Here is a 15533-nt window from a genome sequence, read left to right on the forward strand (position 1 = left end):
TGAGCTCAGAGGAGGGGGAAACATCCACATCATTTTGATGACCCCTGTCTAGATTACTTATACTGTACTATAATTTGCTGACATGACAAATATTTGTTCAGTGTCACCTAATTTCTATAGGGTTGTGGATTTGAATCCCAACCCCCTCTGCATGAAGAGTTTGCATGTTCACGTGGGGTCCCTCCTCTGGCTGCAGTTTAAAATGTGTCTTCTCTACATTGTTCTTTTCTTCGTGATGTCCAGTGGCATGTTCCCTGTGCCGTCTGGGACAGGCTTAAGTCCCACAGCACCTCTCGCTGGATAATGCTGATATATAAAGGACATTTGTTTCCTGGTAATGTTTTATAGATTGGCCAGATATTAATCAGTGTCTGACGGCTGGGACCTTTGGATTCTCTGTAAGCTGGCTGTGTGCTTTGTAAATGAAGTGTTCATCTGCGTTTATTTGCATACAGAAATGTTCATTTGCATTTCTTCTGCTCCATATTTGTTTCTCATCCTAATCGCCCGTGTGACGCCTGAGGCATTTTAAGCACAGAGGGGTTTTTGTTACATACTTCTGTTGGCGTGTGCCAGCAGGTTAGCATTTGTTGGGGCCCTGGTCTCGCCACCCTCAGCAGTATCTGCCAGCTTCACGCACAGAAATGCTGGCGCCTTCCTGTGGCTGTTTGCCAAAAGGGTAACATTCGTCAAGGTAAATGGGACCTGAATTAATCTGTGACAAGAATCTAAAGTAATATACATTGCCTTTCCTACTGACATTTCATACAGCAAACTAACCTAACAAATATTTCGGTAAAAATAATTCGGTAACACTTTATTTGAGGAGGCACAAATAAAGTAGAATTATGGTATTACATATGTAATGATTAACCACAAATTGTCGATTGTAGTTACATACTGATCTCATTTTCAATCATCATTACTAAATTGTGGCATGTCTTTTATAGTTTAAACCTTAAAATACCCCTCCTACATGCTTTAATCACACTTTGTAGACACATATGATATGTGGATAGGAGTAAGGATATGAGTAACATAATAATAATAATATGTATATGTGTTTATATATATATATATACACACGCACATCGCAGAGAACTGTGATGCGTCGAGGAAAAATCTGCAATATATCTGGCTCCAGTGAATGAGAAAAACAGGAGTAGGTGTGACGCAGCTTTCTTCCCGCTTTTGTAATCTCTTCAGCCCTTCTGTGGATGTGTGTCCCCCAACTCCCAGGTACACCATCCCATCTCTGCAGCAGTCTGACGTGGGGTCTTACCAGTGTGTGGTGAGGAACCGGATGGGGACGCTCATGCAGAGGAGAGCGGAAATCCAATTAGCATGTGAGTGAAGCAGCGCCCCCGTGTGGGTAGGAGGAGGCCTTACGGCCACCTGAACGTCGCCTTGCTGTTAACGTCACCGTGCCGCTTTCTCTGGTGACATTTAGAGAGACGGTTCTCTATAGGGCCCCTGCCTGCTTTAAAAGCAGATGCACCCTTTTCAGGGAGGGTTCAGAAACCAGCACGTCAGGCCTGCCACTGTCATTTTTGCCCTTTTTACAAACGTGTCTGCTTTTTAAAATGCTTTAAAAACCATGTGAAATAGCAAAGCTTTTTCTTTAGCTTGGTGTTATTTTCTTTTTTTCACTTTGCCTATTTCATAACTGTCAAAACGTGTGCTTTGTCACCCGTGGCTTTTCGGACCGCTGCCTGACTTCCTCCTTCTCTTCTTCTTCAGACATGAGGAACTTTGTGGAGACGGAGCAGCGAAAGACGGTGTCCCTGGGCCGGGCAGCTGTCATCAGCCCACCTGCCATCAGCTGTTTTCCGAGGCCTCAGGTCACTTGGTTCAGGGACGGCTACAAGATCATCCCCAGCGACCATGTGTGAGTAGGATGGGACGACCCTGCCCTGACACTATCATAGCAGAAATCCTGTTATCAGTTTGAAGATTCAGTTTGATGGATTAACATCTCTTCCTAAGAAGAAATTGAAATACTGTAATCTGACCCCCCTCCCCCGACACAAACTCTCACTCACATTTTCCCTGCGTGAATTTCAATTCTCATAATGTAAGTTAAATGAAGCTGTGTGTCCTTCGCTGTGTGTCCTTTGTCAGTCGCTTCACCTCACCTGCGTTCAGGTTGCTCCTGTAAGCGTTTGCATTGCACATGGGGAGCCTGGGGTGGGGGATGGGTGGTGCATGGCCTGCTTGCAGCCAGTATGTCATTCGTGTGCGTCTTACTGTTCCTGCATCACATTTGTGATGGAGCTCAACTGTACAAAAGCAGTAGATCTGGAAGAAGTGTTACAAGTCGCTGACCACAGTTGCATAGTCATCTTAAGATCAAGAGATTGATAGAGAGAGAGGGAGAGCTGTCTAGTATGATCTAAGATGTCAAGGACGAAAGAGAGCCTTGTCTAATATAAACCACATTGAGAGAGACCTCTGTAGTGTGATGTGGATAGAAAGAGCTCTGTCTAGTGTGATCAGCACTGAGAGGGCACCATCTACTCTGAGAGATCGAGAGAGTTGGGTCTCATATGATTGATACTTTAATATAATTCAGAGAGAAACCAGGTAGAATCAATGCTGAAAGAGCATTTTCTAGTGCGATAGAGACTGACAATCAAATTTTCTGAATGGTGGTGGTGGGGTTCTGTATATCATTAAGATTTTAACGGCACTGCTACTCTTACCGATGCTGCATATCCATCCATTAATTTGTCAGTACTCTATTTTAAAGAGAGATTTAAGAGACAACAAGAAACAAATTAAGAACAGAATTAACATTGCTTATTTTGTCATATACATTGTTTTTAAATTAACATATTTTTTTATTTTGAACAAGTCACTATTATAGATTATAATGTCATTATTGAAATGCAAAATATTTTTTACAGCTAAAAACCCTCAGTGTTCTGAACAATTCACCACTAAAGACTTTCACTTTTAAGTGAAAAACAGAATGCAGGACTTTTTCAATGACAGTAATTTTTCAAATCACTAAATCTGAAACTGTGAATTTTTGAATGACAGATGATTCTCTGACCATTTCTGATTGAAATGAATGCACCCATAATGATCAGCCAGCTAATGGATAGTTCTTATTAGAATATAATACCCAGGATGGGGGGCTAGCCCATCACAGGGCACACTTACACCCCATTCACTTACACATGCACACCTATGGGCAATTTAGCAACTCCAATTAGCCTCAGCATGCTTTTGGACTATGGGGGTGAAACCGGAGTACCCAGAGGAAATCCCATGACGACATGGGAAGAACATGCAAACTCCACACACATGTGACCCAGGCGGAGACTCGAACCCGGGTCCCAGAGATGTGAGGCAACAGTGCTAACCACTGCACCACCATGCCACCCCTGAACTCTGTTTATTATCATGCAATTTGTGTCTGAGTTGTTTGGTAGGATTGAATGACCCAGTATGATCTTGGCCACAGGCCAACTATCTGGTTTTGGTTGTTCATGCCTTCTTCTGTTTACTCTATAAAGATCCATCCTTCTTCTAACTGCTCCTCCTGTTCAGGGTCATTGGCCCTGGCAACATTGGGCACTCGGCTGGAGTACAGGCTGGATGGGATGCCAGTCCATTGAGGTGCGCATACATGCACACATTGACACATAGTCATGCAGTACAGGCAGTTAGCCTAACCGCGTGTCTTTGGACTAGAATACCTAGAAGAAGTGCTAATGACACGGTGAGAGCTTGCAAACTCAAACGCACCTTGGAGGTGTGAGGCAGTGCTACACACTGAGGGACCATGGAATCCTTCTACAAAGACCCATAAAGGTCCTTTACAGAAGCATTTGAGTGTAAAATATAAGTAGCACTGCAAAGAAAATGAGACCACATTTTTGGATAACTCCAGATCCAGAGTTTGCTTTAGCTGTGAAGTCAAAACAAATATGATTTGATTTTCGCTGCACATAACAGGATTGAAATGAAGCATTGTACCCATCTCTTTTATACTATCTGTGTGGCATATATGGCAGCAAATGTATCTTAAACACCAGGGCAGAAGTTAAATCTGGAACTGCGCTCAAGACACAGGTGGTGCAGTGGCTGGAGACATGGGCTTGTAGCCTGTAGGTTGCCGTTTCAAGGTTTAATGTCACACTGAAATACCCCCCAGCACTTTTTATTCAGCTAAAGCAGGGAAATAGTCTTGAGTTTGTGTTTTGACACGGCTTCTCTCCTTCCCAACGGGGGACATTCAAGTCACACTCATTCCTGAATGAAACTCCTTATTTATGGCCATCCCAGGATGCCAGCTGGCCACATCCAGCCATCTCGCCCCCCACTCCAAGCAAAGTCCTGTTTCAAGCATTCACTGTCCTGACTGAAGGTGCGGGTGACTAATCAATCGAGCACTCGCCATTACAGCCTCCCCTCCCCCACATCATTTGGCGAACTCTCCAGCTGTACTGAGACAGGCGGTTAAGGGTCTTTAACATGGAAAGGAATAGAGAGATTTAAGTGGCTTCTGCTTTGCTGTGTGTGTCTGATTGCACTTTTCAGAAAAAAGATGTGTTTCCTGAATAGGATTAATTTCCCATTTGAGGTCAGGGCTCATACGTTTAATACTGTGCTGTGTTTTTTTTCAAGGTGGCTCCATCAAATTCTGCTTTAAGAGTCTGCCTTTATACCCTCCCCCCACCCAGCTCAGGCCCCGACTCTCACAAACCCAGAGCTCCATCACACACCTGTGCATTTAAGTCAGCTGTGCCCTGGAAATGTAAATAAAGTGACGATGAAGCCTATGACATGTAAAAAATGTTATCGGTATTAATATTATGGCCTCTGATTTTATAATCATTTACCTAATTAATATTCATTTTGCAAGGATTCTAATTAATTTGGAGATATTGGTCCATCCCTCTGTTCCCATAACGCTTTTCCAGTGCAGTTTTGCTGAGCCTGGACCCTCTCCCTGATTTACACAGGGCACCAGACATGGGCTACCATGGGGGAGGGGAGATACCAGTCCATCACAGGGCACACACTCACAATCACACTCTGTGTGAAACTTTCATTAGCCTGTCTGCATGCTTTTGGACTGTGGGAGGTAGCCAGGGAACCCAGGGTAAATGTGCACAACATCCAGCCTCCTCACACAAACTCAGAGGAGATGGGGTTTGAACCCCCAGGAGGTATAAAGCAGAAGTTCTGCCCACTGAGCCACCCTGATGCTAATGCATACGAGAGCCTTTTAACTGAAACATCAACTGTAATTCAACCTTCCAATCAAACCTTTTAAATGGACATTTAAAATAATGCTTTTAATCAAATCCAACTAAGCCATCCATTTGACCCTTCTGACTAAACCTTACAACTCACTGCTCCTTCTAACCTATCTGATATTGATTATTTTAATGGTACCTCAAGCTCAAAATAGAGCTGCTCCAACATTAGCAGTGGTCACTGCAGTTCATTCTGCTGCCAGTTATAGCTCCTCTCCACAACATCTCACCTTTCATTTCAAACACAGTGTTCAGTTAGGCTTGGCAGTGGAAGCAGTGGAAGATGTTCGTTGATGGTGCTTGATATGATACCATGTCTGTGCATATGCATAACATACACTAATTTGCTGTTGTCGTTTACAGGATGTGCCGTTGCTTTTCATTGTTGTTTGATTACGCTGATATCACACTGACAGTACTGACATTCTGACAGAGTTGTGGTTCTGTTTCTGGCTGGGGGGGGTTTTGAAAAACCGTTACCTCCTCTTTCAGTTCCATCCATCTCAATACCTGGAACAATTACACCTCTGTTTACGGTTGTTGAGCTGATCACAGCACAGGCCAACTGAGGTTTCTTCGAGGCCGAAACCTCATTGTTTCTTAATGGGCCAGGTCCAACAGAAAGCAGGAGACTTAGGTTTGTTTTTCTTAAAATAAAAAAAAGAAACTGGTGTTGAAACTGATGCAAGATTCTCATTTTAGCATGACATTCCCAGCAGTATCTTTAGCTTTGGAAGTGCATTAGTCTCTCTGTATGATAATTATTTTTCAGTGTCTCGTGTGATGTACAGGCATCTGTATTAGCTAAGCCAATTAACACATGAAGAAGTCATTTAACAATCTCTCACACATGTGACAGGGGAGCAAATAAGGAATCTGAAAGGAGAAATTTTTTTAGCACCCTTTCTGCACGCCGGAAACCTGAGGATGAACTCACAGCTCATTTGTAAACACCAGCAGGGCTTGCATTTGATGTTAGGACTTCTTTTTCAACTCAGCCCTCCTGGTGAAAACTTCTTTATGCACCTGGACCCTCTGTCAAATAGAGAAAGATGTAAGATAGCTGTTTAACGAATGGTAATCGTATTCTTAAGTAGGATCAGCAGCATATAAATCAGCCCTTTACTTGAGTCACAGTCTTAAATTGGACGTTTTTATGACATGTACATCGTTTTGTGGTTGAACTGACATTACAGAGCCTATAAAATGGGAATATTCTTTGCAGAAAGGTATGTGCTAATTGAGTAGTCTTGAGGGTAAGATTTGATTTATATTTATTGCTGATTGACTGGAATCATAAACTGCTGGAAGACACTGTCTGAATAAATGCTTGCTACTAGGTAAGAAGTTTGACAAGGTACCTGTAAAATATATACATTCCTTTTAGAATAACCACTTTATTCCCCAAATTTACTGTTGTCTGTCCTCGCAGTAGCCAAAACATAAATTTTGGTCATGCAGTGTAGCCAGAAATAAAATAAAAAAATAGTGAGACTGCAGTGGGATATTGTATCAGAAAGACACTGAAGGCAATTCTGATCAAATGTTATTGCTCTGAAGATCAATTTTTTTTTTGCAGAAATGCATTTTTGCCTATTGATAGAAATTCAGAAGGTCTCTGCTGGCAGTATTACTTATTCAAACAAAAGTTATAAAAGCTGTGACTAAATATTTATTCAGTACATAGTGTGTGCATGGTGAGCTTGGTGGCTACCGTCAGACTTTAGGAATGGTAACGAGCTAACACAGCATAGCTAGGTGTCTGCCATACTCCCAGATTGGCTGTACCTGTAGATCCTGCACATCGTTCTTATTCTTTTTTATTGTTGTTGTTATTTAGATACAGAATGTAGGTTATTTCACCCACATCGGTTCTGTTTCTGAAGAAAGATCGCCCCCATTTATCAGTATGAGTGGCTCAGGGAAGCTGGTATTCATTGACAGAGTGTAATTTTAATTGACCAGTGTTAAAAAGTGGTGCAGAAACATAGTTGTGTGTTGCCTCCTGGGCACCTTGAATGGTGAGGGTTCAGTGTGGTCATTAGGCATTCGCTGATCCAAAGTTTTTCAGTTTTGATCCGATTCTGATACGCAACTGCCGATACAGATACCGATTCTAATACAAGAGCTCTTTTTGCGTTAATATTTTAATGTAATATAAAATGTATATAATATACAAATATTTATATTTTATATAGCTGTCGTGTAATTGTACGAATTGATTTAACAAGAAATAGGAATCTTTTTACAAACTGCGAAAAACTAAATATGTATCGGATGTGGATCGTCACATATGACCGATACCCGATCTGGCGAATTGGTCTGGATCGGTGACAATGCTGATCTGAATCCCAGCCTTCAAATTTCTGGGCAAACACATTGAGGAGGATCTCACTTGGACCACCAATCCCATCGCTATGGTCAAGAAGGCCCAGCAACGACTACACTTTCCTCAGGAAAAACCACCTGGAAGACAACTTTCTGGTGTCCTACTACCGCTGCTCCATTGAAAGTGTGCTGACCTATTGCATATCCACTTGGTACACCAGCTGCTCAGCAACAGACAACAAGGCCCTCCAGACGGTCATCAACACTGCTCAAAAGATCACTGACTGTGTGCACTGCCTTCACTGGAGGACATTTTTAGGTCCCACTGCAGCACCAGATCCCTGACGGTCATCTCTGGCAGTAGGAAGTTGCTTTTGCCCTCTACCTGGCTGGTTTTTGGTTTTTGTCAGTGTCTCCTGTTACACCTTGTTTTTGTGTACCACTGTCTTAGAAACTTCAGTCCTGGAAGCAGCCTGCCTCACAATGTAAGCCTTCTGCTAGCAGAACCAGGATTAAACCAGGATTTTAGAATGCCTTTAAAAAAAATAATATATATATATATATATATATATATATATATATATGGTATGGTCTGTATATCCACTGTGACTGAATCGAGTCAAAACATCATAACTAAAATGGCTTTGGAGTGCTATACCTTTTCCATTATATCACTCTAATGGATGTACTGTAGGTTGCTATGGGCATCCATATTCCCTGCCACTTATCCAGTACACAATCAGACTTTTGGTAAGGGGGATCTGGCTTTCTCCCCATGACACATAACAACAGCCTCTGGACCTGCCTCCTTGTTACACCCACATAGCAACACAGAAGCTGTGCTAGTACCACCAACGTGAAAGATCTGGTGTCCAAAACAAGAAAGAAAAACATATAGACCTTACCTGTCTTCTGTCATTTATGGGAAATGTTAGTTCTTGGGGCTACAAAATGGATGAACACTGAGCAATGAGCAGGAGATACAGAGAATACAAACTTTGTCCCTCCCCCCCCCACAGCTGACACTACCACCACGACACCTCCTCCCAGACTGCCTGCTTCTGCTGATCAGTGAGCTGGGGAAACTCTACACAAGAACCTGATGCAAGAGATGCTTCAGTGATCTCCTTGGGGCCTCTACCATCTGTTCTCAATCTCCCTGAGTATCAAAAAGGTGCTGCAGACCTCTTGGAAGACCTCTTGCAGAGTCCATGTCCCAAACAAAGAGGGTGGAAGGAGGCTGAATTGCCAAGGACTACAGATTACGTTCTCTCATTTTACAGTATAGACCTTAGAGGGATGACATCCCCGACCACGGACCATCTGGCTCAGCTGCAGCTCACCCACAAGGCAATATATAGGTGTGGATGATGCTTTGATTTATATGATTAAAAGAGCTTACTCCCAGCTGCAAAAGGCTGGCGCCATAGTCAGGAAAATGTTCTTTGACTTCTCCATCACCATCCTGCTGCTCTGACTTGGCAGTAAGCCCAGGGTGATGCTAGTGGATGCCCACACAATCCCCTGGATTATGGACAAGCAGCACTTCACTGCACAACGGACTTCAAGTTGAACACTACAGTTGAGTCAAGCTGCCTGCAAAAGTTCTACACATCGACAGTGGAGTCGAGTCCATGTACTGAAAGCTAGTAGAGTATTTTGTCTTGTGATGTGGGGAGAACTGCCTGCAGCTGAGCATCAGTTAAACAAAGAAGCTGCAAGAGGATTCCTGGCATACTACCAGACCTCTGAGACCAGTGACCATCCAAGGAGCGAAGGCGGAAGTCAGGCTTGTTCCTGGGGGTCCATCTAAATATTGTGGTGCCTGTCTTCTGTGTAGTAGCTGAAATGACTCAACTTTGTTTAACTCAATTAGCCTTTTCCATCCAGTTGTGGAACTTCAAGCCATTACTTCAAGCCATCATCACTTGCGGTTCTCTGACTGTCGATTACACAGAGTCGTCATTACTCACCCTTGGTTGTGATGGGAAGGGGGGATTGGATTCTATCCAGTTATCCTGATACCATCCAGAAGCTCCTATAGATAAATAATAACCATTTAGCAGCATAGTTCTGGTTAGCCTTCAGTCCAGATCATGTTTCACAACAGCGATGATTGATCCTGAAAAGTAGTCCTCTGGACATGATGAGTCACACTTTCTCACCACAGTTATGTTAGTGTCACAGTTTCTCACCACAGTTATGTTAGTGTCACAGTTACTCACCAGATACACTTGTATCAGTTTCCCTTGGCTGCTTGCTCACTGCGTGACCCCCCACCCCCTTTAATTGAACAAACATGGAATCTTGAGAAAACCCTTAAACACCATCCCCCTCCATTCTGCTCCTGGCATCTCTTCGCACAGACTGAAGAGCGGAGTTGCATCATCTTAGAATGCAGGGATATGGCAACTTTGTCTAGAGTGGCTTCTGCTTTTGAACTGTGTGTCCAGTTTGCCAACTATGTCGAACCCTCTGCTTTGTACGTGAGGCTCTTTTTCGGAACCCCTCTTGATCTGTCTGAAGGAGCCTGCAAATCCACAGGCACATCAATGGATCGGGAACCTTCTGGCAAAGACTGCACTGCCAGTATGTCAGGTTCGGTGTGCATCTTGTGTACGTGAGGCATTGTATTATTAGTACAAGGAGTAGTAGTAAAGTAGTTTTTGGGCAGCTCGCTGCCATGCCGTTAGGCCTGAGACGTCTGCCAGAGTCTCACTAGGAGGTGGAAATGAGGCTGAGTCTATTCCTGTGTGCTATCAGTCACCTGGTGAAGATCTCAGTGATGTACAGTGAGTGTGCAGCAAATACTTTATGCACATTCTGCATAGCCGTGTCTGATTATTGATCACATGGAAGCCAGGTGTATGGTCCAAGATACTGATTACATCGCTCCTGCAATCATCGGAAGATCGAAGGTGTCTCGTTACCCACAATCAAAATGGAGGAGGGGGCTGGCCAATCCATCGAGCCGAGATTAACGAGGGGCAAGGAGCTGCTGGAATGGAGCAGTACGGAGGGAGATACTTGGAGAGCACAAGATCATCTTTTTTGAGTGCAAATTCTCAACTCTGACAGCATCTGCATTAACTATTAATTACAGCAATTATTTCTGGAGTCCATTTATTATGCAGATAAATGAGTGCATTATTCACACTCTTAAATAATTAATTTTCTGCAATTAGAAAGCATTTCTTAAGGAAAATATGAGAAAAGGTCAATAATAATCAAACAAAACACTGTCAGGTTTTATAGCAACGAATGGTAAATTTAATCTCGGTTCCATCTGGTTAACTGTGGACGCCGGAGCACTCTGATCAAGACAGTCCATGCCTAAAAGCAGGCAAGCATCTCAAGCCAAAGCAGGGGCTGAGACACATGATCAAAGCAAAAAAGAAATCTGGGTTTGAGCTGCACGAAGTTGCACACAAAGGCCAGTTTCATGGCATCTATTTATCTGGAGACTTGCTGTGAGACACAAGTGAAGCAGGCCTCCATATCACATTAACCCTAAGCAGCTTCTTTTGCTGATCCAGCTATTTCAAATACTTAAAACCAATATTTCCTCCTCCCATGTGTGACTTGTTTTACTGTCAATGGGATATTAGATGTATTCCCTAAATGCAAAAATGGAAAACTATGAGGCCTGGAGAAAGAGAATCACACTGTATAGGTAGAGAATCCACATGCCTTCCTTAAGGTGAGGTAGTTTCTCCACATTTATACACTTCCCAGTTAATGCCAGTGCTACACAATCTCTTTAAGGTGTTATAATTAGCTGTTAATCACTTAACTCTAAACCAAATAATTTGCACATGTCATTTTTGTTTATATATTCCCTAGTTGCTACAGTGAACATGGAAATTGGAGAAGCAGTGGAAATAGAGGCATTTGAAACAATAAGATGCCTAGTTTACATTTAGCACAGGGAAAAGTACGAAATGTGCATCGCGAATGTCTACAATGGAGTGCTGACATAAAAAGTCTTCTAACAACAGAAATAGCCACAGTTATACACAGAATGCATTATGCTGCCGGTTTTCATGGAATGTCTCCGAGGTAAAGGCCATCCTGCCTTCTCTACCCGGAGTTTACAGCTTAACACAATACGTTCAGAATAGAAAAGCAGATGGGGGGAGAACACACCATCTATCCATGTCATAAGCTTCGCAGTCATCCTCATCCGCAACAATTTATGATTATGTTCACCCACTGTGTAATTTTCCCCAAACCTCTGGGAAAGGGTTTTCTTAAATGACAATAATCTCTGTTTAGTATGTGATATGGGTGCGATTTAGAAGTTTTATCTTGATCATATAATTACTCCTTACTGCCGAGTACAAAAACAAAAATAAGGTAATTATCATGCTGCAACTTCTGAGCAGCTACCTTCCATCTCCGGGCGCCGTGCAGTGACACGTCTCAGCTGAGTCCTCGTACCACTTTACTGTATGTGGATCATGGTCCCATAAAACCTTTATTCTACAACAATGGCCACTTCCCTTTACCAACTTCAGAGCTTCAAAGACAGTCAGTGGAAACTGAACACTTTCTATCCTTAATAAAACAACAAAGGAGAGAAGTTAAAAAAAGACATGAAATGCAAAATTTTTCCAATTTAAGGCAACAGAGAACAGGCGTGTCAAAAATGACCGTTCCCAATAAATTCCCATTCTCCCTCCTGGGTCATTATTATTGCAGTGTGATTTATTATTAAAATGGCCAAGCATCATTATTTTACAGTCTACTACAGCGTATTACAGATTATGCTGTACGTTGTATACAGTGTACAGGGACTGAGTGGCAGTATTCAGAAAATGAAAACTACAGGAACACAGGTCCCAGTAGCAAACATATTCAATATAAAGCAAACTGGCTTATTCTGGCAGGCAGGCAGTAAGACTGGATGCGCTCAAGGTGGCTAGGAGAAGACATGGACAAGAAAGTGGGAAACAGAGAACGGGACGAGGGAGACGTCTGTACAATATGTGCGGAATAACAAGGGAGGTCTGTAGGAAGGGAAAATTCTGGTGCATACAGCAGCAAGAATGTAGTTCACAGATGAACAAGCACATACTGTTAAAGAGAGAAGGCACAAAGACAATACACATAGTGTAATCAAAGTAAACGCAGTGCAAAACTGATGCTTAAAAGACATAATAAGAACAGGTAACTAATTGCGTCATTTAGATGACTCTCCTGCAAAATCCTCACTCGACTTTTGCAGTAAGATGCATTAGCATGCATAATAACCTGGAGTTATGGGAGCAACTTTCTCAGCTGAGTAACTGTGGGACAGTATTCAGGAGTGAAAATGTGGAGCTTCCTGTAGCCGCCTCTCCCCTCTAAAGACAAACCAGGCAGGCAATAAAAACACCTGTGATGAGTAACATCAAATGATAACTTAACAATAAGGAATAGTACAGTGTACAACATAATTGGGTATGCTACTCCAGTGATAACACAGTGGAAACTAATGAGGTCATAGTTCAATAAATCAGAAGTAAGAACAGGTGAGAGAAAATGAGAGCTGTGCAAATAGATACCGATTAATTAGTTAAACACCAAAACTGGTGCTCTCTCTCCAATGCAGAGGGACCCTGTCTCTTGGCAGCCCAATCAGTTTAAGATGAAAACATTTTCCTCAAGGCAAAAGGCAATATCTATCTATGACTTCTCCATCACAACGTGCGGTTTTATTTTTTAAAGGGGACAGAGAGAGACATGGTGGATGATTGAAGGCGTGACACTGACCTGTCGGGGCTGTGTTTATTGAATTAACCAACAGAAAGCTGTTTTTAGGTCTTATCTTTGTTGTTACAGTGTCTTGCAAAAGTAATGAGCCCCCTTACAGATATCAGATTTGCCTGAATTACAGATGATGCAAACTCATAGTCTCTTACAGTAAATTTCAAACAAAATCAATTATTTGTCAGCAAATCTTGACTGACGTGTTAGCTGGGATGCTCTCATACCTTCTGCCAAACTTTAGACATTAGACATTTAGACATTTTATATAGCTCTTCTTGAGTATTTACTTATTTCTAGCCACCATCCCACAAAGGCCAGCAGTATGCACGGCTGCAGCATACAGTATGCTCTTCACATGGTGGACTGGTTCGCCTTCACTCCACTCTCAGTCACTGACCTCTGTACCTCCTTCAGAGTGACTGTAGACCCCAGTTTGGCTTCGCTCCCATCTCCTATTTTTGTGGTTGGTGAATCTTCAGGGATGGGCTAGTCTAGGCAAGTGTGGTATAACTTCCACTTTCTCAGTATTGATCCAACTGTGCTTACTTGTGATGTTCAATCTCTTGGATGCTTTTTGTAAATTTATGGCATTTGATTACTTTATTTTACAACTTCCTTATGTTCCTCAGCTCCTTCCTTATGTTCTTTAGTCTTTTTCCCCCTTACTTTCAATGTCTTTCCAATTATAGTGAAACTGGCAGTTGTGTTGTTGGTAAGGCTATTTTTTCATCTGTATCTTTTTCCTCTTTCATGCAGAGCTTCCAGAAGACAGGGGTTGAATACATGTGCAAGTAGCATTTTTCTGTGAAAAATACTGTGAGGAAGAATATGTGTCTGTATTTTGTGTAATTCAAGCAAATGATTATTTTAAGAGGGGCTTAATACTTTTTCAAGGCACTCTATAGCACTCTTTACTACAGGCCACATGGTAACTGCATTGGTGACATTGTGGCTTCTACGTTTACAGGTTTGATTCCCACCTACAGCTTCGTGTACCCTCCCCAGATTAGTGTAGGTCTTCACTAGCTACCACAATTTCACCACACTGTCCAAAATCTAGCATTATGGTGTACTGGTGCCTCTACATTGCATGATTATGAAGGTTTGCCCTGTGATGGAGTGGGATCCCGTTGAAGGCGCCCCCTTTGTTGTCCTCCCCTGTGCATTCTGACTGTGGTGACCTTGTACTGAGTAAGTGGTTATGTAAAGTGAATGAGTGCAGAAAGGCTGGTCTGGTTTGCTCTGAAGCGTGTGTGTCTGTCACTGTGTTAGTGGCCTTTGCCCTGCAGGAACTAAGACTACTGTCACTGCACTGAACTTAACATATACAAGTACAAATATGCTGAATTCATTGATAATGATGATTATCTGTTTGAGAACTATAGTGGTTTCTGTAAAAGAAGAATGCAAATAAGTGAGCATTTTAGTGTAGGATTCTTCCTAAACTATAACCTTTCTCTAAGTAGACTTCACATTCACTTGGAATAAGTATTGCTAGGTCTTAAATGTTATTTATAAATGTTATTTGGTCCTTGACTACTCCATTGTTTTTAGAAATTTCAAGAAAATCACTTGTTCTTACCAAGGTTCTTGTTATTTTAATGTGGTCAAATGCAGGAAGGTTGAATGGCATTCAAACTGCAATTGCAGGCTTCATTGTTGTGAAGATAGTGATTCTGTAAGAGTTGATGTGTCTGTTATATGCTGTGCAGGTACACTGTACCCATGGCTACTTGTACTAGTAGTGGAGGGGTTGCCTTGTGAAGGATCTGGCCGAGCGTGTATTGACGTCTTTTGCTCATGCTTCTGAGAGAACATCAGAACCATGTATTAAAAATGAAAGCTTACATCTGAATACTGACTGGCTAAAGGAAGGGGAGAGAGGATTAAAACGGAGATTTCCAGTCTATTCTTTTAACCCAGTGATGTCCATCCAGTGAATGTGTCTTAGGCCTTGATTGTGAGACGGGTGTGGCCCCATAGCCATACTGTTTGTTTGAGGTGTAGACACTATGATTATGTGACGCCATGTTCACTCATAGTGTTTTCATGCAGGAACACAGTGGTTTTTATCTACTCCTGATCATCGTTCATAGACCCAGGGGAAAGGCAGCACTGAGCCATCATTCAGCGTGTCGTGGATGATCTGGCCGTCTGGTCAATGCTGCTCAGCCGCAGGGCAGG

The 15533-nt window shown here is 42.4% G+C and overlaps 1 protein-coding gene across 1 annotated transcript in view; it reads left to right on the forward strand.

Annotated features, from left to right (window-relative positions):
* LOC125718016 (protein sidekick-1-like) overlaps positions 1-15533 on the forward strand; it is a 284877-nt gene that overhangs the window by 146816 nt on the left and 122528 nt on the right. Inside the window, exons 3-4 of the mRNA XM_048991479.1 lie at positions 1240-1346; positions 1741-1888. Coding sequence (XP_048847436.1) covers positions 1240-1346; positions 1741-1888 — 255 coding nt within the window. The remainder of the gene's footprint in view (positions 1-1239; positions 1347-1740; positions 1889-15533) is intronic.

This window comes from Brienomyrus brachyistius, chromosome 22 (assembly GCF_023856365.1).
Source record: "Brienomyrus brachyistius isolate T26 chromosome 22, BBRACH_0.4, whole genome shotgun sequence".
NCBI lineage: Eukaryota > Metazoa > Chordata > Actinopteri > Osteoglossiformes > Mormyridae > Brienomyrus > Brienomyrus brachyistius.